Source organism: Lotus japonicus, chromosome 2 (genome assembly GCF_012489685.1).
Source record: "Lotus japonicus ecotype B-129 chromosome 2, LjGifu_v1.2".
Lineage (NCBI taxonomy): Eukaryota > Viridiplantae > Streptophyta > Magnoliopsida > Fabales > Fabaceae > Lotus > Lotus japonicus.
In genome coordinates, this window is record NC_080042.1 from 61,572,400 (window position 1) to 61,595,794 (window position 23,395).

The 23,395-nt window shown below is 35.8% G+C and overlaps 2 protein-coding genes across 2 annotated transcripts; both read right to left on the reverse strand.

The window, feature by feature from the left end:
* Positions 1 to 3,531: 3,531 nt before the first annotated feature.
* On the reverse strand, positions 3,532 to 5,709 carry LOC130738686 (protein REDOX 2-like). Its single transcript, XM_057590789.1, has 4 exons — positions 5,288 to 5,709; positions 4,818 to 5,064; positions 4,367 to 4,546; positions 3,532 to 4,089 (listed from the first exon to the last, which is right to left on the reverse strand). The coding sequence occupies exons 1-4, from the start codon at positions 5,602 to 5,604 to the stop codon at positions 3,865 to 3,867; spliced, it is 969 nt and encodes a 322-aa protein (XP_057446772.1). The 5' UTR covers positions 5,605 to 5,709; the 3' UTR covers positions 3,532 to 3,864.
* Positions 5,710 to 9,572: 3,863 nt separating this feature from the next.
* Positions 9,573 to 11,183, reverse strand: LOC130738689 (methylecgonone reductase-like). Its single transcript, XM_057590794.1, has 3 exons — positions 10,867 to 11,183; positions 10,367 to 10,610; positions 9,573 to 10,079 (listed from the first exon to the last, which is right to left on the reverse strand). The coding sequence occupies exons 1-3, from the start codon at positions 11,181 to 11,183 to the stop codon at positions 9,684 to 9,686; spliced, it is 957 nt and encodes a 318-aa protein (XP_057446777.1). The 3' UTR covers positions 9,573 to 9,683.
* Between the last annotated feature and the right edge of the window lie 12,212 nt (positions 11,184 to 23,395).

Here is a 23,395-nt window from a genome sequence, read left to right on the forward strand (position 1 = left end):
CTTCAAAGTCAGATCTCAATTTCATAAGAAATTGATCTCGTTTAGTAGTTTCATGAACTGACTGTACCGATTTAAGACCATCAACAATCAAGTTCTCATGGACTATGTCAGTACATTCAGCCTAAAGATTCTTGAAATGAGAGTAAAGTTCAGAGATCGAGAGACTTTCCTGCTGAGAAATGGCGATGTCATGTTCCAGTTGGAACCTACGAGCAGCGTTATTCAGACTATAGATTTTCTTTAGGAAGTCCCACATATCGGCAGCCGTCTTGAATGGTCGAAGATTAAGAACAATGCTGGGATCAACAGAGCTGATGATCCATGTCTTAACTTGAGCATCTTTAACCTCCCACTTGGCATGTTCAGTCTTATGTTTGTCTTTATCAGGAGCTGAGTCGTTGCGATCAACATGACCCCAAAGGTCCTTACCCGTGACAAATATTTCGAATTGAAATGCCCAGGTTGAGTAGTTCTTGTCATTAAGGTGAACAAATAAGACATCATATTTTTCCGTAGCCATGAGGTTGAGAAAAAAATGCTAACAAAGAACCAAGTTTTTTTTTTGACAAAGGGTGTATCGAGGATAACCACAATGGAACGTGGTCTGAACTCGGACAAGGCTGAGAAAAAAAACGTGGTCTAGGACAGGAGACTAGGAATTTCTGGCTAAGCTAGGATATGATCGAAAACCAGCTGTGTTTGTTGGGGAGAGTCACGGCGAGGACCTATGAGCCAAGGCTGAGAGGAGACACCAAGGAGATGTTGGACACCACATCTTAACCCAAAACCTTAAGGCATTAGGTTTATGAGCCCATCTCCTTATAAACTCTCTCTCTCACCTTGACTTCTCTGATGTGGGACTTGACTCCAACACTTGATTCCAACAATCTCCCCCTCAAGTGTGAGTCCTTCAACCACATCACCCATGGTCCTCCCGTCTGCGGAAGCTATCCACCCTTGCACCGCCGTTCTCTGCCAACGGAACCCGCCGCCTAGCCACACTGCTAGAAAGACTTTCGACACAAGGAGTCGTCGTGGTCCCACGAACCATCGACTCTGATACCACTTGTTGGGAGAGTTACGGCGAGAACCCATGGGCCAAGGCCGAGAGGAGACACCAAGGAGATCTGGACACCACATCTTAACCCAAAACCTTAAGGCATTAGGTTTATGGGTCACATCTCTTATAAACTCTTATCCTCACCCAAACTTAACGAATGTGAGACTCCAACTCCGCACTTGAATTCTCAACAATCTCCCCCTCAAGTGCGAGTCATCTCCACATTATCATGGCCCCCCTCTGCGGAAGCTTATCCACTCTTGTCTGACTTCTGCCTCTTGATTTTGATCTGCCTCGGCCTCGGCTTTGATTGTGACTCTTCTGGCTACCTCTTCCTCTACTTTCAGTATTCAATGCTGAACCGGAAGTGTTTGAAGACTCTCCTGAATCTTTCCTGCGAATATCTTCGCTTAAGATCAGGTCTCTGATGTCATCAAACTTCAGCTTGTTATCCCTTGCGGAGTTACTAACCGCAGTGACAATTGCAGCCCAACTATCCGGTAAGGATTGTAACAGACTCAAGGCCATCAATTCGTCGTCAAAGGTAATCTTCACTGTCGATAGCTGCGAAATAATTGTATTAAAGCTATTAATGTGTTCAGTTATAGAGTTACCTTCTCCCATTCTGAGATTGAATAGACGTCGTATCAGATGTACTTTATTGGCGGCAGATGGCTTCTTGTACATATTTGATAATGCCTTCATCAGATCTGCAGTAGTCTTCTCATTCACAATGTTGAAGGCAACATTTTTGGATAACGTCAATCTGATCACACCAAGGGCCTGTCGATCTAACAGATCCCAGTCTTCCTGCTTCATGTCGTTTGGCTTCTTCCCTGTCAAGGGTTGATACAACTTCTGTTGGTACATATAGTCCTCCATCTGCATCTTCCAAAACCCGAAGTCTCTGCCATCGAACCTCTCGATCTTCACCTTCCCTTCTTCTAGCGCCATTGCTCCCACTTCTTCCTCTAAACTGAGGATCTATCCCACAAACCCTAAGCTCTTGATACCAGTTGTTGGGAGCAATAATAGAAAGGAGAGAAGAAAGAAAGAAAAATCACACAGGAGTTTTTAACGTGGTTCGGAACACAATGTGTGTACCTACGTCCAAGGCTACACTAGGTAGTAATATTTCTTTGGTGTGTATAATGCTTACAATGAGGTGCTTATATAGTAAGTCAACCTCCTCCTTATTCTAAGCGATGTGGGACTTACAAATAGACTACATAAGCGATGTGGGACTACAAATAGACTACATAACATAACAATTCTCCCACTTGGAGTCTAATTGTAGTAACTTCTTGTAAGCAGTAAGCTAATCTGCTCTCCACCTAGTGTAGCGCCTTCGTCTTCAATTATCCTCGAAGGCCAGCTGAGGCAATGCAAAGCCTCAGCTTATCAGCTGTAACAGTCTTGGTCAACATATCAGCTGGATTCTCTGACCCTAAGATCTTCAACAGAGATAATTCTTCATCATTGATAAGTTCTCTGATGAAATGATACTTCATCTGTATGTGCTTGCATCTGGAGTGAAAGACAGGATTTTTTGCAAGGCAAATAACACTTTGACTGTCACTAAACAATGGAGGAACATCTTGTTCTTTTCCCAATTCTTTGAGAAAATTCTTCAGCCATATCATCTCCTTGGCTGCTTCTGAAATGACAACATATTCTGATTCAGTGGTTGAGAGGGCAACTCTATTTTGAAGTTTAGACTTCCAACTCACAGCAGTTCCTGCTAAGGTGAAAATATATAATGTGTTGATGTTGAGTACACAACATAGAGCTAACTTTATAATGATAACATATTACAAATATGGAAATAACATCTCTCCTAATTATGAGAATAAATTCTCTGATCTATAACAACTAATAAACAATTAATCATAATTACAGCGTTGGTCAACTACAATTATATACCGCAATTAATCTGGTCACTACCTTTGACATTCCGTACCTTTTTGCCTTGATGTGTTATGTCAAAAACTTTTATAATTTGCGATATAATTCTAATATCTTAAACAACAAACTGAACGGTACTAAACCATCTTTTGTTAAAAAGGACCGGAGAAATGCCCTTACAATTATTAGTAGAACTATTGTGCATTTGATTTTTCAATAATGTTTATCCTGTGTGTATTTAGTGGAGGCACACTATTTATTAGCAGAAATATTGTGCAATTCATTTTCTTCCAAAGAAAACTCTGGTAAGTGGTAACTAAGCAAAATTCAAAAAAACTAACCGTAGATGCTAATGCAGTTTGGTGGTGTTCATGGAGGAATGGTTGAACAGCAACAATGGTTGCTGCCTTTGGTGGGAAAGGTGGAAGGGCATAGATGTATGCATTGATAAACTTTGTGTTTTTCATTGTAAATAGAAGTTGAACATGTTAGAAGTTATGTGACATCATTTACTAGTTGTTATTCACTAGTTCTCTCTTGAAACCCAAACTTTGTATCATAAATGGTTTTAGAATAACATTTTGGTTTATTTGGAGATGGAACAAGTATGCAGAGCCACAGAGCTTTGACATCTTTTACAGAGGTTACATTTGAATGATAATGGTAACTCTACATCCCCACTCCTCTCACACAAACGTCACAACACTCACTCTTATTCAAGCAAGGACGCTTCCTAAGTAAATACTGAGGTAGAGGTTAGCTTGGTCTATACATCTGAATATAGAGCCAACCATGATTGCTCATATGCTAATACACGATGATATAAGCAACCTAATATTATTGAATTCAAATCTTGAAGTTTATTTTCCTAATACATATGATGAACTTTGAAGAAATCTTCATACATCGCCATCCCAAAGTTCTTCCACGGTCTTGCAAGACCCATTTTCAGATAGCCACATTTCTCCTAAGTATTGCCTGCGCTGTGGAACCTGCTTAATCTTCTCCAGTTCTTCTTCACTCAGCTCAAAATCAAATATTTCAAGGTTCTGTTTCATCCTCTCCTTGTTGAAGCTTTTAGCCATGGCACTTGACCCTTGTTGGTACACCCACCTAAGTGCAACCTGAAATGACAACATATATATTAAGATGAGCAGTAAGAAAGAAAAAAAAGATGTATCAGATGCTAAATTAGTAAATTAAAAGGATACATAGCCATTTTATATGAATATTGGTCCTGACATTACAATTTTCCTTTTCTATTGTAAATGTTTGATTGATGAAGTCTTAAGTAGTGGCTTCTTTTTCTTATGATAATTATTAGTTTATTGTTTCAGAATGTGCAACAAATTATTGAAAGCTATCAATTGCTAGATTCTCTTGCTCATAATTTTCAATTACCTGAGCTACTGTCTTGCCTTTTGCAGTTGCTATGTCTTGAAGGATATGATTCTCCATGACTGCTCCTGAACCCCAAGTTACCTTATAGGCCCCAAGAGCTGACCAGGCACTAACATGAATTCCTTTCTGCTTGCAAAACTCCCTCAGTTTCCCCTGCTGCCATGATGGGTTCATTTCCACCTGAGGAAAACATAATTTGAAATCATCATGATCACAAATACCAAGAAGCACAAGACCATTATGATAACCAAGTTTTAAAATGGGATCCTCAACCTCAATTGCGGCCGCAATGTAAAATATTTTGAAGTTTTTGCAACGATATCGCAACCGCAATTGCAGTTTGAACCCACATTCATCCGCAATTCTGCAGCCGCAATTTAAAACCCTGATGATAACACTATACAAAAACAGATAGCTAGATCCTTTTGGTCAATCACTTTATGATATGTACCTGATTCACTGCAGGAGTGATGGTAGCTATTTCCAGGAGTTTGGTGAGTTTTTTGGTACCAAAATTGCATATGCCAATTGACTTTGCTAAGCCTAGTTTGTAGCACTCTTCCATAGCTTTCCATGTCCCTTCTATATCAAAAGGAAGTAAATCTTCTTTTGAAAAAACAACAGGGTTTTCAAGATCATGCCTCAGCCTCACTGGCCAATGAATCAGGTAAAGATCCACATACTCCACCCCCAGCTTTCTAAACAAGATTGTGCACAGCACATAAAACATTCAAGCAACATTAATGGTAAGAAGAAAGAAGTGAAAACCACACAATTAATGGCATGTTGAGAAATTCTTCTACAATTGACTCTAAAGTCATAATAAATTACAGGGAGAAGCTTCACTGAGTAGCTTCTATGTCCTAGAATTGATTCTAAGAAAATAGAAGTTAATCCAAACATATAAAAGTGAGAAATTACTTTAATGTGGTCTTGAGAGCAGGAACAATAAGATCTTGGTGTGCATCTGTGTTCCATGGCTTTGAAGTGATGAAAACTTCATCTCTACTCTTTATAAGACCCAAGTCTAAAGCTTTTGCCAAAGCTAGGCCTATTGCTTCTTCTGTCCCATACACAGAAGCACTGTCAAAATGGCGGTAGCCTACTTGAATGGCATCAACAAAGATGGAAGCAAGGACATCATTTGATGGACGATCATCTACTGAAGTTCCCATGCCAATAACTGGCATTTTGTGTCCTGAGTTCAGCAACACATTAGGGACATTCTTTTCTGCCATGTTTTCTAAATTTCTCCTTGTTTTTCTGTAACTTTGCCACAAAATATGACTTCGAGTGGAGAAACTATCTCTTTTTAAAGTGATCACTCACTGATTAAGTGCTATGGTGAGTAATGTTTGTAGTTGTACTAATGATGTTTTAATTTCATTTTCAAATAATGAAAGGGAAAGTAATAATGTGACTCATGGGGATATAATATTGTGTCGTTGTGTCCACTCGTTGGGATACTTGGTTTAAGATTATTGGTCCTCATTTCAGACTTTGTTGTGTCTGTCTGAAACCATTGGACCTAACTCAGTTTAAAACAGACAAGAACGATTTATGATATATACACACCTCTTCACTCCTTTTCCACCTTCATTTTCTATTATTTCTCTTTTCTCTATCAATTAAATCACATATCACATCTTTACTTCCTATCTCCTTTCTTCCTATCTCTCTCTTCCTCCATCATTACTTCCTATCTCCTTTCTTCCTATCTTTCACACCTCATTTTTTAGGTGTGAAGATATAATTATTCGGATAAGAACTATTAGAGGTAGATACAGGGAATCGTATAATATTGTTATACTATATTTTGAGAAATTTCATTTTAATATTAATTTTTGAAAAAAATTATAAAAATTTGTTTGATTATTACTCACCTTTTAAAAAAATTAATTGTCTGTAATGTTGGCAAACTCTTATTTTTGTATTTTAAATAAAATATGGGTAATCAATATTTTCAAAAATATATTTAATTAAATTTTAACTATATTTTTTAAATTCTACATGAAAATAGTTTATTGTAAAATTATATTTAAAAATTGTGAAAGTAAAATGGTACTCCCTCCGTCTCCTATTATAAGTCACTCTTTTTGAGTTTTTCTTGTCTCATAATATAAGTCACTTTACATTATCTATAGAGCATTAATTATATTTTTCCATGTTTACCCTCATATTTAATACTCCACATTCAAAGAATTTTTATGTTCCCAAAATTTTGCTTGATTTTCAAGACCCTTATAGTTTAAAGGTAGTGGAATGTTAATATGGAGAGAGAATTTGATATGAGGGTGATTTTGGAAAGTGTCTTTAAAAAATTAGAAATTTATTGCTCTTAACAATTTTTCTTAATCCTAGAGAATTGGATAAAAGTGATTTATAATAGGGGACGGAGGGAGTATATCCAATGTACTAAAGATTTTAAGTAAAGACTTTTGGATTTGCTCTTGTCGAGATTTTTTTTTTAGTAAATTACAGTTCACTACCTTGAGATTTCCTTATATGACACTAAACTCCAAACCTATTCAAATATTATACTCCACCCATTTTTTTTGTTGGGGAATATTGTTACAAAATTTGTTATATTTACTTAAGAAAAATTGGGTGGAGTGTAATATTTAATGAAGTTTGGAGTTTAATGTCAAATGAGGAAACCAGAAGGTAATGGACTGTAATTAACTTTTTTTTTTTTCTGTTTTCTTTGCGGAGTTAAAAACCCGCTGCAATAAACATGATATCTTTTGAAGAAACTAATATCTATATATAAAACACGATGGAAAATTTTCATTAATTATGCTGTGTCCTAGTAGTTGTTCGTTTGTAGAATGACTAAGAGGTAACGGGTTCAACTCTTGCTTCTCTTTTATTTAGTATAATTTTAAAATTTCTCAAACTTTATTACTTGACTACCCCACTAAGTGGCTCCGTGTAACTCTTTTACTAACAAAGTTAATAATAATTTAATCCTTTTATTGTGTGTGTATATATATATAAATAATTATATATGTGTTTATTACTAATAAAATATATTTTAACTTTGGAATTGAAAAATTATTTTGGCCCCTGCAATTTTTGTCTTCAAGTTCCGCCACTGTTTGTGGTTGTCCTAACGGCTGCTACAACTTTCCCAAAATCATAAGACATCTGTCTAAAGTTCGAACCAATGAAATTATTGATAAATTCTTTTTTTATATGCTAATTGTTGATATTTAGTTTAGTGCTAAAAATATACTTCAAAATTTAAAGTATGAAAATCATCATTTCTGTTGATTGTGAGATCCGTTTCACATGCAACACAGCCAAATATGTGGGCCTAGAATTGATAAGGGACAAAAAATTACAACTGATGAAGAACTTGGTAATGCTGAAAAGGTGCCACGTAAAACGATGGACTCTACCAAAATAATTGAGCTTGGACTCTAATACAATGTGAAAAGGATGGACTTCCAATACAATGACACGATCATGTGAGTTAAAAGTGTAATGTTTTTTTTTCTCTCGACTTAACCAGTCATTCTAAATTTTAAATTTGGATCTGAAACTTAAAGCGACTCTAAAACATTGGAATTGGCCTCTAAACCATATAATCGGTAGGTCGGTTGGCGTCGTGTAGAGAAAGTTGACATCGGGTTAGGCGGATTGGCAACAGGTCGGGCTAGTTTGCTATGTGTCGAGCGAATCATTGTTGGATAGGGGCAATCAGCGTCGGTTTTTGGGTTTAGGGTCAATTTTAGGGTTCGAGTTGGATTTAATGGTTTAGAAATGATTTAAGGTTTTAGGGCCAATTTTAGTGACTAGGGTCGATTTTAGAGTTTGAGGTCGATTTAACGGTTATGGGCTGATTTTAGGATTTGGGGCAGATTTTAATGTTTACAATTGATTTTAGGTTTTGAGGTCGATTTTATGGTTTATGGTCGATTTTAGGGTTTATGGCCCATTTTAGTGTTTGGGGCCAATTTTAGGGGTTGGAGTCAAATTTTAAGATTTAGAGCCGGTATTAGGGTTTAATGACCGATTCAGGGTTTGGGGGGCTGATTTTAGTGTTTAGGGTTAATTTTAGGGTTTAGGGGTGAATTTTGGGATTAGTGTCGATTTTAAGGTTTTGGGGGAAAGTGTGGACGGTTGATTTTAGGGATTGAAACTGATGTTAGGGTTTAGTGTTAATTTTAGGGTTTATGGCCGATTTTAGGGTTGACTGTCGAATTTTGGTTTAGGAGCTTAGTTTTTGGCTCGGGGTAGATTTTTGTATTTGGGTTGATTTTAGGGTTTTGATCTTTTGTTTTTCTTGTTTGAAATCCATTGGGTTTTTCTGATGATTCATGTTGTTTTTAACTATTTAATGCATTTTTTTTTATAATCCAATAGGATTTTAAGTTGATTCATCACAATTCGTCAAATTTTAATATATCAAGCCAATGGATTTTAATCTTAAATTGGTGGATACTTGTAATCCATCCAATTAGGTTATTTTTCTATGTGGATGAATTTTTTCATGGATGAGCTGGTTGAATATGGAGTCCTGAATTACTTTTGCCACCCTTAATTTGACCAATAAAGAGAGTATTAGATATGAAGTGTCAAAGAGTGTATTGAACTCCTCATGACTTTACGCAATACAATTGATAGTCAATTGCTAGTTTTTTTTTAATGAATGCTCAAATTGCTTGCTGAAAGTGTGATTCTAATGGTGTATATAATTAATCTTTGGTAGCACGATTGTCAACTAACGTTAATGTTGGGGCCAGTTAAGTGTTAGTGTGGTTTGTCCACATGGAAAAATAACTTACCCCCAAACTTTTGACCGTCAATTTCTTCCCTAACTATCAGTTTGGTCTCTTCTCTGCCTCTCCCAACTCCCTATCTCCTTCCCCACGTGCCATGTGGCTTGATGTTTAGAGTATCAAGAACTAAAATGTTTGACGATTTGCAACATAAGAAACCACATAGGGTATTTTCTAAGTACAATGACTAATTTGACTGATGTTCACATTTTAAGAGACTTCTTTGAGCATTTGCTCTAGTTTTTTTCTTTTAAATGCTATCTAGTTTATCAACTGAATTCGTTTCAACTTCATATCAAAGGCATACTTTAAAGAATTTGTAAATAACTATGGCAATTGATAGGAAAAAGACTATAGTTTGAAATAAGAGAACCTTACATATAAATGCCAAATCATAGATCTGTTACAATTTATTCTCTTGAATTTCTAATACTAACTAGTTGAACACTTTAGGAGAGCTGACCCAAAATCATCTCCCTTTAACTTTAGAACAAGGAAGCAGAAGGACTACTGCTGACTTTCATGTCTTCTCATCAATCCCACAGACCTTGCAGAGTTTTGTAAGGTCCATCTTCTGAGACAAAACGTTCTCCTGAAAAAGCCCTGTGCTGTGGCATTTGCTTAATCTTCTCCAAATCATTCTCACTCAGCTCCCAATCAAATATTTCCAGATTGTGTTTCATTCTCTCCTTGTTGAAGCTCCTCACTATTGGAGTGATACCTTGCTCTATTATCCATCTCAATGCAACCTGTGCCACAGTTTTTTCTGTTGTAATTGCAATGTCCTTTAGGATTGGACTGTCCATGACAGCAAGTGAACCCCACATAGCACCATTAGCTCCCAAAGGCGACCATGCACTCACATGAATTCCTTTCTCTTTGCAGAACCTTCTCAGATTTTCCTGCTGCCAAGCTGCGTTCAACTCCACCTGTGCCAACCAAAGCATTTCATATGTAAATGAATGAATGACAGAACATTATGTCTGAATTTCTTTACTTTTTGGTTTAAAATTTTGGAAGATCATTTTATTATTTTGCTGATCCTTGACAAAAATTGTTTAGTGTATGCATGACAAATTTTCACGTTGAAAAGAAAATTGATTCTACGAGAAATTACACCTAATAATTTTTGTGGTAGCAGAATTGATTCTGAAATATATCTGAACATGAATTGGAACATGCTATTAGTATTGATCACTAGTAGTGTAATGAGTACCTGGACAAGAGCAGGAGGAATAGTTGCATTTTGTAGAAGTTGAGTCATCTTTTTGACACCAAAATTGCTAAGGCCAATAGACTTGGCCAAGCCCAACTTAGAGCATTGTTCCATGTCTTCCCATGTCCCTTTCATGTCAAAAGGAAGAATGTCTTTTTTGTTGTACTTAAACCCTTCAATCCCTTGTGTCAATCTCACGGGAAAATGGATTAGATAAAGATCCACGTACTCCAGGCCCAACCGCCTTACAAAAACAAACAACCAAATTAGACAAAACCAAAAACAAAATTAGACAAAATAAAACCAAACACATGAATACAATTTCATTTTTTTAATGAGTTGTAAAACAATTTTTAAATTGCGGTTGCGATTGCAATTGCAGCCAAATGCGGAGTTGATGCAATCACAATTGTACTTGTGATGGGATTTCAAAATCTTACTAAAGAATTCCGCAATTTAAAGTCCTGCAATTAAATAAATGGGTAATAGTATAAATTTACTTGAGTGAGGCCTTGAGTGCTGGGAGCACAAGGCCAGGGTGAGCATCAGTGCACCATAGCTTAGTAGTGATATAAACCTCACTACGATCCTTAATAAGACCTTGGTCCAATGCAAGTGCTATGGCTTGACCAAGAGGTTCCTCAGAGCCATAATAGGTTGCAGTGTCAAAATGCCTGTAACCAGCTTGGATGGCAGAAATGAATGCAGGGATGAGTTCATGAGATGGTGGCAGGGGTACAGTTCCAGTGCCAAAACCTATCATTGGCATCTTGTAACCTGAGTTTAGCACCACATTTGGGACTGATTTTGGATCCATGGCTGCTATGATGTTAAAGGATGAAGATTATTGAGTATATATAATATGACTCATGCCTAATGTGCACCATTGTTATCCTTAAGGCATAGTCAGGTACATTGAACATTTTGACTACTTTTGTTAAATATATTATTGCAGCATTAAGAATTAAAATTGAAAACAGTCAAATTCATTTATTTTGATGAACCAATTACATTCATATTGAAATTCAAATTTTTTAATAAATAGAGTTTTTTTTTTGCATTAGGTGGTAGGAATAAAGATTGTCAACAGCTAAATACCATTATAAAATTACTATATTATCAATAAAATAATTCATGTTTGTTGTGTGTACATCGTATTCAAATAATGCTTTTGTAGTAATTAATAATAGTCCAAGCATGTAATAAATACGTTACTTTTTGACATTGGTATATATAGTTTTTTTTAAATAAGGTTTTGGTCCCTGTATAATACACTAAGTTTGAAAATTGTTTCTCTTTGGAGCAAAATTTAAACTCAGCCCCTACAGTTTGATAAACTACCTAGTTTTAGTCCCTACATGAGGTGGTGGTCTGGTGACCTTTGCCACATGACTTCACTGATCCTCAATGTAATTGCCACATGGCTTCACCAATCTTGTCGGGTTGTGTTTATTATTGAATTAGTGGCAAAGGTCGACACCGGACCACATCTGACAGGGACCAAAACTAGTAGTTTCACAAACAGTAAGAACTGAGTTCAAACTTTATTTTAAATAGGGACCATTTTCAAACATAGTGTATTATACATGGACTAAAACCTTATTAACCCTATTTTGTACATTTGACATTGGTATAGTGGAATAAAATGAATTTTGCAGAAATTAATTCATTAATTTTATTGCATTTCCAAATTGTAATTTTTTTGGTATGATATTTTCATTTAAAAATTGGAATTTTAAAAAATCAATAAACAATGCATATAGAAATATAAAAATAAGAAAATTAAATTTTAATAATTAGTTTTATAGTAATTCTATAGAATGATGGAAAGTTAGTTCATAAGTTTGTACAAGATTATTACACATATATGTAAATTTATTTATTTATTGGAAAACAATAAAAATATTTATTTATTATAGAAACCAATAAAAATTATGTATTTATTTATCCTTGACTAGATATTAAATGCACATTTTAGTCAAATTTTATCAATTTAATTATGTAAAGAGACATATATTTTTTAATTAGCTGTAAGTATTATCATTTTTATAACTTTGAAAATTTTCAATTACTTAAAATATAATTTAACATATCTATGAAAATATAGTACTTTTTAAATATTATTATTTTAAAATTTTTTATTTTTTATATCTCATAATTAGTGTATCCATAGGATAACATCTAAATATAATATTATTATCTCTAATAGAATATGTAAAATTACAGAATAATATTAACTTTTAATTATTAATATTTTTTTACTAAATTACTCTTGCATTTTCAACCAAAATATAATGAAGGTCACATATCTTCTCAAGAGTTAAACTCCTAATATCAAATTTTTTATATACTTAAAAGTTCAAACGATTGAGTTGTTACTTTTGAGAATTAAAGTGAATACATCTCATTCTCCCTCTAAATATTCCACATGCCTTCTATTATAACAAGGATTTATCCTTTTTTAGTATTTTTAATTCCTAATTAGTAATATTTTTAAATTTAATACATTGAAATTTTCAATTATTAAGATGGAAAATTCATGTCACTATATAGTTTTTAATCTAACGACACGTTTGGTGGATATGATAGGACAATGATGTCATATCATGTTGCAATTAACTTTTGTTATGCCAGGAGGATAGAATAAGACAATCATATCTCATATCCTATCATGTGTAAATTTTATCATGAGTGGGAGCTGTGTTAGATCTTATCTTGACATGATAAGATATCAGTTTTCTATTCTTTTCAGTACCTTAACCCCAAATTAAATTATTTGAATATTTAGATTTTATTATAATTTATTAACTTATAAAGGTAAAATATCAAATTTATTGATTTTATTAATTATCATTTCTACTTGTTATCGTATTGTTAAAATTATTTAGATACTCGTATAAATTTAATTAAAAAATGATTTAACCTATAAATGATGAAAATATTCATCTTACTCGTATTGAATAGACATTTTATCTTATAGTTTGCTACTATTCAATTAATATTATTTCATTACTTATATTATGACAAGAAAAATATAAGCTAATTATTCACTGATATAAAAATAGAATACTAACTTATAAATGTTGATGTAAAATATGGATTAATTTTCTCTTATCATATGATTTTAATTAATTATAATTATTTTTGTATTTAATTTTTGTTTTGCAAGAACTAATTTATTCATAAAAAAAATATGTACAACGAGAACCAACAAACGAACCACAACAAAACGAAAAGAAACCCCCCCAAAAAAACCTAACGTCCACCTTAGTCACAAAGAGTTAGGTGGTTAACCATTATTTGCTCTGCTAATCCCTTAATAGTAAGAGCTTCACTCCCTCTAGCCTGCCACCATCCCATATGTTTCGCGAGGTCTTGTCATCACTCGAGATTCTTCTTCAGTCGGCACAAACTTCCAGTCATAAGAAGGCATCATAACCTGTGGCATATTTTACTCCTTTTTGGTGACCCCTCTTCAATGGGATTTGGGTTTGGCACCCCACCTATTGGGTTTGGCACCCCATGTATTCAATACGGAAATTTAATTTCCGTTTTCAAAACGGAATTTAAAATTCCGATTTGTTTTTTATATGCAATGAACGGTTGAAAATGTGCCACATATGCTAAAATACATAACGGTTTTTTAATTTCCGTTTTTTTCGTATTAAAATCGGAATTTAAATTCCCGTTTTTAATAAAGTGGGGTGCGAAACCCAATAGGTGGGGTGCCAAACCAAATTCCCCTCTTCAATCCGCATGCAGGGTTGTGTATAGGTATAGACTATAAAGACAATTGTTTTAGGCCCAAAATAATAAAAATTAGTACATATATAATGTATATTATTGAGACTGGGGGAGAAAAATCAGATATATTAATTACAACATGAGAACTAGGTAGTGCAATGTGAGAAAGTGCAACTTTACCCGTTATTAGTAATATTTTATATTAGAAAATTTATAATTTTCAAAAAACTAATAAATAAAATATGTTATTTTAAATTTCCAAAATTGAAAAATTTGTTTGTGTTTACTTATAATCATTTAGCTTTTTTATGACTTACATATCTATAGTATTGTACAAGTTTTCTCTTCACTCATTGTTTCTTTTCTAAAATAAAAATAAAAATTTAATTGTTTATACCTTGAAGTAAATTTATCAAAGGATATCAAAGTATGTATAAAAAATTAAGTCTCTTTGCAGTTCAGTTTGCAACGGGGCTTCAACATATTGCTCTACCAAAGACAGTTAAAGCAAGGAAGTTGACTGCTTGGATTCCACCAGCAGAACCAATAGTCAAGTTCAATGTGGATGATTCAGTTTTAGGTGCCCTAGGGAGAAGTGGAGTGGGGGGTGTACTAAGAAATTATGAAGGAGAGGTGTTGGGGTGTTTTGCTTTGAGACTTGATAATATGTGGGCTTATGAGGCGGAGGTTCATGACATTCATCATGCTTTGTTGTTTTGTCAACAGTTTCAGATAAATACGGTTCTCATTGAAAGTGATTCTCTACTGGCTTGAGGGTGGATTAATAGTAGGGGAAGAAGACCATAGAGGCTGTATCAAGTTCTGAGTAAGATTGATTTTCTGATTCCACTGGTAAATTGCATAGGAGTAAGGGATATTCTGAGAGAAGGCAATGAAGTTGCAGATTTCCTATCGAAATGTGGGCGTGATGGAAGGGTTGAGTTGTGGCAGATGGGTTTTTAATGGGGAGGGGATTCTGTGGTGTGGTGTATGTTTTGTTGAGATGTCTCTAGTTTTTATCTGATTTAATGGGTTTTCTGTGAGCTGTAGGTTGAGGGAATGTGATTTTACTGAATAAGGTTGCAGATTGAGGGAATGAGGTTTTTATCAGAGTCTTACTGCTACTGGTTGATTTGTACTGAATTTCTTGGAAGGGAGCATGGTGGTTTTGTTGGTACTTAAGAGCCACAATAGTGGCTTTTGTGCCACTAGGATATCTTATCTGTTGTTTTATTGTTTAGTCTGCAGGTCTTATGTCATGAGGGATTGGTCCAGCACTTGGAACGTGTGAAATGTTGGATATGACAATGATCATAGTCCCTGGAAGTTGGAAAAAGTGTTTCATGGCAGAGAATTGAAGTCCAAGGCTCGTGGTTGGCATATGGAATAAGATAAAGGATTCATGGTTATCATAAGGATGTGTGTTTTACTCTAGTGTTTTACTTTTCTTTTAAGGTATTTGTTTAGGAGTTTGGGTGTAATGTTTTGGTTTTGGATTTGAGGTTGTACTGGTATAGTATTTATTAATGCTTTCACAGGTTCTCTAGAGTTTGATGTACTCTTTTTCCTTACTAGGTTTATTCCCATTGGGTTTTCCAAGTAAGATTTTAATGAGGCACATAATGCTTGTGAAAGTGTGGGTGTTGGGTGTTATTGGAACTCATGTGGATGGGATTTGCATTCTTGGCCTTTGGAGCCCTATGAATATATTATCTTTTTACTGGCAAAAAAAAATGATTAATTTAAAAAATTAAGTCTCTTTAAAATTATTGTCAAAAGAAAGTCATTTTAACATTTTTGCCTTAGACCCCAAAATATCTATACACGGTCATGTCCTCGTGCAGACGAAATACCCTTCTTGTAGGCTGCCCCCTCTTAGACTTCACTAGCTCTGATTGTGTCCCAATATCCACCCCATCCTCCCCATGCACATCCTCGTCCTCACGAGGTCCTAGTTCATTATTCTGAACTCCAATGGAATCATTATGAACTTGCAAATGATCCTTCACCCTGAACACGTCATTTCTCTCATTCACCTCAAACACACCTCCTTCATGACTTTACTGGTGGAGAATATGCAAGTGAGAATCCACCCCCTTCTTAATTCTTATCACGACAAAATAAAAAGTTATCTCATTAGAAAGTTGGTCACCCTGAATGTGTTGAATGAACAATTTGTCCTGACGTCTTTCCTCCCTCTCCACAAATTGTTTTAGAATATATAAGTATAATGTAGTATGAAAAGTAATCTTGAGAACAAACTTTTCAAGTAGGCCAAAACTTCAAACACTTCTATCTATCGGAATTACATGTTCTCATACCGGAATCAATCGATTACACCACCCTATAGCAAGGAAATCAACCACATAATTTGTTTCTCTATGTAATTAACTTTTACACATTCCACCTCAATCATAAGCAAGTCAATTAGATTAAAATCATTCAATATCTTCCACAAACTACAATTTTTTTCTTCAAACCCACCCAACCTTCACTAAGGAATCGCTTTCAATCACAAGATGGCTGAAATTAAATTACCTGAAAAACAAGAAGGCATTTAAAATAACCTAAACCTCAGCCTCGTGAGTCCAAGACTTTCCTGATGACTTGGAGAAGAACTTGAGAAATTTTCATGAAGAGTTTCTCAAGACTCCCCCAATACCACTCGGTCCAGGATTCCCACCAGCAGCCCCATCAATGCTAAACTTCAAAATCCCATAACTCATAGGAACCCAAACAACACAAAGGCGATTGCTTACATTCCTTCTAGCACAAATAGCCTTAGCTTGAAAAATTTTCTCAAAGTCTATAAAGGAATATGGTCATTTCTTCTTGGAAGCTTGTATCCACCACATGATTCTAGATATAAGAATATCACAAATAAGATCATTCCTTTCCATCCATATAGACCAACAGATTGAGAAGGCAATCAGCTCCCATAAATTCATATCAGATGAACCATGAAAGTTAGGTCCTTCAAGCATGAGGTTTTTAATTGAACATGGTGTACACCATACCAACCCTCTATTGATGATTGATGACCATATCCTTTTTTTCTTCTCACAATTCCCTTTCTTGCAACACTCCATACACATGTAAAATCTACTGAACCTAGGTTGTAAACTTTCGGCAGGATTCTCTAAATACATCTTGCATGATTCCCCAAAGACACCTACCTCAATTCAGCACTGAACTTGTAAAGCAGGTTATATTGTTTGCTTGCTTCCCACTCAACAATTTCCATAGCCAACTGTCTATCCTTCCATGCTCTCCACCTTGAGATCCCAATGCTATAGCTTACTCTCACTTGATCAACAATTTCATTGTCAATCAGCTTACTTGCAACCCATTTGGAGAATAAATTTTGTTGTTAAAGACTCTACCACAAGTTTGTTGTCCAATTAAAGTCTTGATACTGAAGGTATGTTTCCCACCAACGTTGTTGCAAAGCATGACAAAAACATTCTTCCTCCAACAAACAAAACTCTACATCTATCTTTGTCATTTTTTGTGAAAGTAGTTTGTCTTCCATTAAGCACTGAATGTTCAATGATTGCTTGTTTAAGCTGCTTCATTGAGGTGAACTTCATACCTATTTTGAATTTAAATTCTACCCTTATATATTCTTCATGTTATTCTGGATATTTTATCGTATGGGTAACACAACCAGATTCTTCATCAATACAATTGATGTTCAGATGCTCACTCTCCCAACCTTGCTTAATTTCAAGATCACCATGAAACCCAGATCCATGATCCTGCACATCCACATCATGACCTTCTTGATGGACATGTGGCTACACTATCAAATTCCACACCATCCAATTCCACACCATCTCCATGAAAAGGTACCCTTAGCCATGCTCCTCAGTTGCTCATATAAAAGAGCTTCAGCTACACCAATACTTGGATTTTCAATCACATAATCGTTATTTGGATATCTCTCTCTTCTTCATTATCATTGAAGTGGCTACCTTTAATAGAATCATCATTGTCAGAGCTTTCATTGTTGTTATCTCCATCAATTAGATTCCCATCAAATAGTTCTGGTTCATCAATAACTTGTTTCTGCTTCTACATCAATTGTGCAACTTGTTTCGGCTTCTGCTTCACCATAACTTGTTTATGCTTCTGCCTCTACTTCACCATAACTTGCTTTTGCTTCACCATATGAGTTTCATTGTGATTCTGTTGGTTATCACCAACAATAACTTTCTGCATCCCAACATGTTATTCATCAACTTCCACATGATTATTGTACTCTTCATCAAGAACTTGATTCTGCTTCACCACCAGTTCTTCATCACTTTTCTCATCACTAGACAATACAACAATGACAAGGGGCCTTTTTTCTTCTCGAAATGACCTCCGAAGAACATTTTCCTATTTGACCTCCTCATAGGCTGTGTAGAAGAAGGCTTATTTGTTGAGGTAGGCTTCTTGGATGGAGCATGAACAGGGTGTGTAGTAGGCCTCTTTGCTGGAATTGCCTTCTTGAATGGAGGCTTGAAAGGCTTATTTGGAGCAGGTCCATTGGGACAGTTCTTGGAGCAGGCCTCTTATTTGATTCAACATTCTTTTTCCATGGACTAAACCAACATGAGCAATAGGAAAGTCTTCCACTTCATGCTCAACAAATAAGTCAACATCCACCATATTATTAACTACATATGAGCCGAGTAGTATCGCATTATTATCAATCAATAGGGGTCTAAAGTTATGAACTTCATAATCCTCTTGTGTCCTTCACCACATTTTGAAGTTTCCAATTCCATTCAACAAGTCCTTAACAACATCAACACAATCAAAATAGCTCTAGTTATCAAGATCAATTTTACGCTTAATAAGGATGTAGTCTTCTCTATAATTCATATGTGGCTCTTGAACACAAAGAATTGTATGATGAACAACCATAGTGAAGGGCATTCAGACATTCAAACATGCAAACTACAAACATCCAAACTAAACATTCATTAAACTACATCATGCAGTGGTAGCTAGAAACATTAAGATTGAAATTCTGGTTCTCGCACAGGACAGATGTCGAACGCGATGTTGGGACAACCGGTTCGACAACTGACTAACAGTAACAACTGATGTGCAGCACAATATTAAATCAACAAAAACAATAAAGAACACAGAGAATTGTTAACCCAGTTCGGTGCAACATCACCTACATCTGGAGGGCTTCGCCCAAAGAAAGGAAATCCACTATATCAAGATTTATGAACTACAGACACTCATGAACACCTCAGTTCATAGTTCTTTTCCTAATCTACCCAGTGTTTTTCTACTTAGTATATCGACCTAAGTATGAGAGCCCCTCTCACTTTCTCTCAATCACTGCCACAGTGATTGGTAACAACAATCAACACATGTTTGAAGAGATTACAACTCAACTAAAACAAACCAACTCTATGCCATATGATGATCAATGGAGGCAGTAGAGTGGTGTACAAATAACATAACAAGGACTCACAAAATACAACCCTAAAACCCAATCCTTGGGTGCCCAAGGCACACTTTGCAACTAGGGTTAAGCCTCCTTAAATAGCCGTTCTTCTGGTCTTGATCTTCAATGGGCTTGCACGAAAATAGAGTCCATAAAACAGATCTGGAACAAATCTTTTAAACCAGTAACAAATCTTATCAAATAAGATTTGAACAAAAAATAACATCTTTCACAATTTAAACCAAATCAAATCTTCTTCAACAGATTTGATTCCACTATATTATATTCCAGATAACAAATAGAAGCTTCTTCAATAACCCTAACTTGATTATCACGAAATCAATCCAAAGCTTCTAGAAAAACCAGTCAAACACATAGCAGGTCTGCAGGGACAAATGTCACAGCACGATGTTACAACATCTGCTTCGACATCAGGTTGTTTTTGAGAAAAATGCAGACAACCAAAAGTAACAACAAAGATATTTAGATCCCCAAAATAAAGAACCTAGAAATATGAATCGAAGTCAAATCGCCCACTTTCACCCTTTATGAATAATCATAAACCCTAACGTAGGGTCTTGGAACCTTATAAATGAAAAGCTTTGAACTAAAAACTCCCAAAATCATAAATGACAAACCACCAAGATGGAAAACCTCTTAGAATGGAAAACCCCCAAAATGAAAATCCCCACACTCGAAGACTCCTAAACCCCAAACCCCCAAAATGAACAACTAGAAACGAGAACAAAAAAACCAATCACAAATTACTGCGATCAAAAACCCTAAAGATCAGAATCATTATCGCAATTAAGGACGGGGATGATAAGCTTCAAATTACTAAACTCAGTTCTCGGTTCGTTGTCGTTCTAGTCAACCCAAGTAAACCCTAAATCGCGAGAGAGAAATGGTGAGATTTAGAGAAGGGAAGATCTAGATAGAGAAAGAGGATATGTGTTGTTACATGTTGTCTTTCATTTTGTCAAAACAACCGATTGTCGAAGCAGATGTCGTGGCATCTGATTCTGCGAAGCTAGGGCATCAGTCCTCAGCTTGAGTTTTTGTTGTGGGCCCTTGAAGATTTCATGAAGATATGTTTTTGTAGTTACTAGAGGATCAAGTAGCTATACCAGAAGGGTTTTATTTGTGGGTTTTTATTTGTTGAAACAATCTTTGTTAAAAGATTGGTTTCTATCTTTTCTTGTGCAATACGTCACAAGATCTATCATGATTGCGTTTTGAATTGTTGTTGCTGTAATCTGTTACTTCAGCCCACGCTAACCCTAGAGCCCATGTTGCCGCTGCTGAAGTGTATAAAAGGATGAAGACCTAAAGCTTGAAGACCACCGAAGCTAATTGAGAGAGATCAAAGGTTTTAGGGTTGTCCATTGTTCTTTGTCCTTGTTTACTTGTGAACAAACTTTGCTCACTGATTTTATAAAGCAAAGTTGTGTTCTGTGTTCTTTGATTCTAAAAACTCTGATTGTTGATTGTTTGTTACCAATCACTGTGGCAATGATTGAAAGAAAGTGAGAGGGGCTCTCATACTTAGGTTGAGATACTAAGTAGAAATACACTGGGTAGATTAGGAAGTGAACTATGAACTGTGGTGTTCATGAGTGTCTATAATTCCTGAATCTTGAGATAGTGGATTTCCTTTCTTTGGATGTAAACCCTCCAGACGTAGGTGAAGTTTCACCGAACTGGGTTACCAATCCTCTGTGTTCTTCTTTATTATATTGCTGGTTTTGTTACTGTTAGTCACTTGTCGAACCGGTTGTCCCAGCATCGCGTAGAACATTTGTCCTGTGCGAGAACCAGAATTACAATTGGCATCAGAGCAGACACTCTATTATGTTGGGTGAGCTCCAGGGAGTATATTCTGTTCTCAAGGACAACATTATGGATGAAAGAAGATCAATCTATATGTCACCAATTTTGGATGGTACCAATTATGACTACTAGAAGGCTCGAATGATGGTGTTTCTCAAATCTATGGACAGTATAACATGGAAGACAATAGTCAAGGGGTGGAAACATCCTGTGATGGCATCCACAACTGAATTGAAGCCTGAAGAAAAGTGGACAAAGAAAGAAGATGACGAAGCTATTGGAAACTCCAAAGCCTTGAATGTTATTTTCAATGGAGTTGACAAAAATATGTTCAGGCTAATCAACCCATTTACTGTGGCTAAAGAAGCATGGGAGATTCTCAAGACTGCCCATGAAGGAACATCAAGAGTTCGTATGTCAAGGCTTCAGCTTTTTACAACTCAGTTTGAAACTATGAAGATGAATGAGGATGAATCCATATATGAGTTTCACATGCGTATAAGGGATCTAGCCAACTCTTCTTTTGCCTTAGGGGAACCCATGTCTGAAGAAAAGTTAGCAAGAAAAATTTTCAGGTCTCTCCCCAAGAGGTTTGATATGAAGGTAACTGCCATTGAAGAGGCCCAAGACATCAGTAACATCAAGGTTGATGAACTCATTGGTCCCTTGCAAACCTTTGAGATGTCTCCTAATGGTAGATCTGAGAAGAAGGCAAAGAGTATAACTTTTGTGGCCAACACTGAAGAAGATGAAGATCAGAGGGAGGAGGATACTGATGTAAGTATTGTAGAAGCTATATCATTTCTTGACAAAGCGTTGAAGAGTTTGGGCAGAACGTCAACTGAAGGGAAAACATGAGAATGATACAACCAAGGCTATTCATGTAAATGCTCTCATTGGAAAGTACTATTCTGATGCTGAGTCAAGTGATGATGATGAGGTTATCTCAAATGAAGAACTAGTTGAAACCTACAAATTGTTGCTGGCTAAGTGGAAGGAATCATGTACGTATGGTGAGAAAATGAGAAAAGAAGTCAAGAATTTGGTTGTTGAAAATGAGAAGCTTCAGAGCACTAATGCTAGTTTGCAAGAAGAAGTAAAGAACGTCAATAATCTACTTGCAGAAAAGAAGCAACTTCTAATCATCAATGGTAGCTTACAAGAGGAAGTTACTCTTTTGAACTCCAAGCTTGAAGGTATGACAAAGTCTATTCGTATGATGAATAATAGTACCAATGTGTTAGAGGAGATTCTAGAAGTTGGGAAAACATTTGGAGATATGGAAGGGATAGGCTTCAGCTACAAAATGCAAATAAGTCTGCTTCATCTGAAAAGCAAACTAAGCAACCAATGTCAGACCCAATGTTGCATCATTCTGTACGACATGTGTACCCTCAGTTCAGAAAATCCAATAAATCTACTTGGAGATGTCATCACTGTGGTAAACTTGGTCATATAAGGCCCTACTGTTACAAGCTATATGGATATCCTCAGTCTCATGATCAATCAAGGACTAATCCACAAGTAGCTCCAGCAAGGAAAGAGCGGAAACCTAAAGAAGGAGTTAAAGTCAAGTTCTTCGGCGAGGAAGAGATGTCTCCACAGGCATCTAGGGTGAATACATCATATTCAAAGGATGTTGATCTTCTTAAATCTCAGAGTTCTGGTGTAGATGTTATGAAGGAGTGGAGGAAGAAATTTGTTGCTGCAAGTTCTCTTGAAGTCTTAAATGCACCAGCAATTGTTCATGCAAGCATAGGTGAATCTGTAAGTGGAGATCCTAATGCTATTGTGCCTAATGTGATTCATGAGATATCAGTTGAATGTGTTTCTTTTCCCAATGTTGAACCTCATATTGAGACATTAGTTGAGACTACTTCAGATGTAAATATTGAACCCTCTGCTGGAAATCCAAACCCCATTGTTGACACATCAGAACTTGATCTCCAAATCCATCAATCTACCTTGGATTCTGAACCATCTACCGGTTGTAAGAAGTCAGT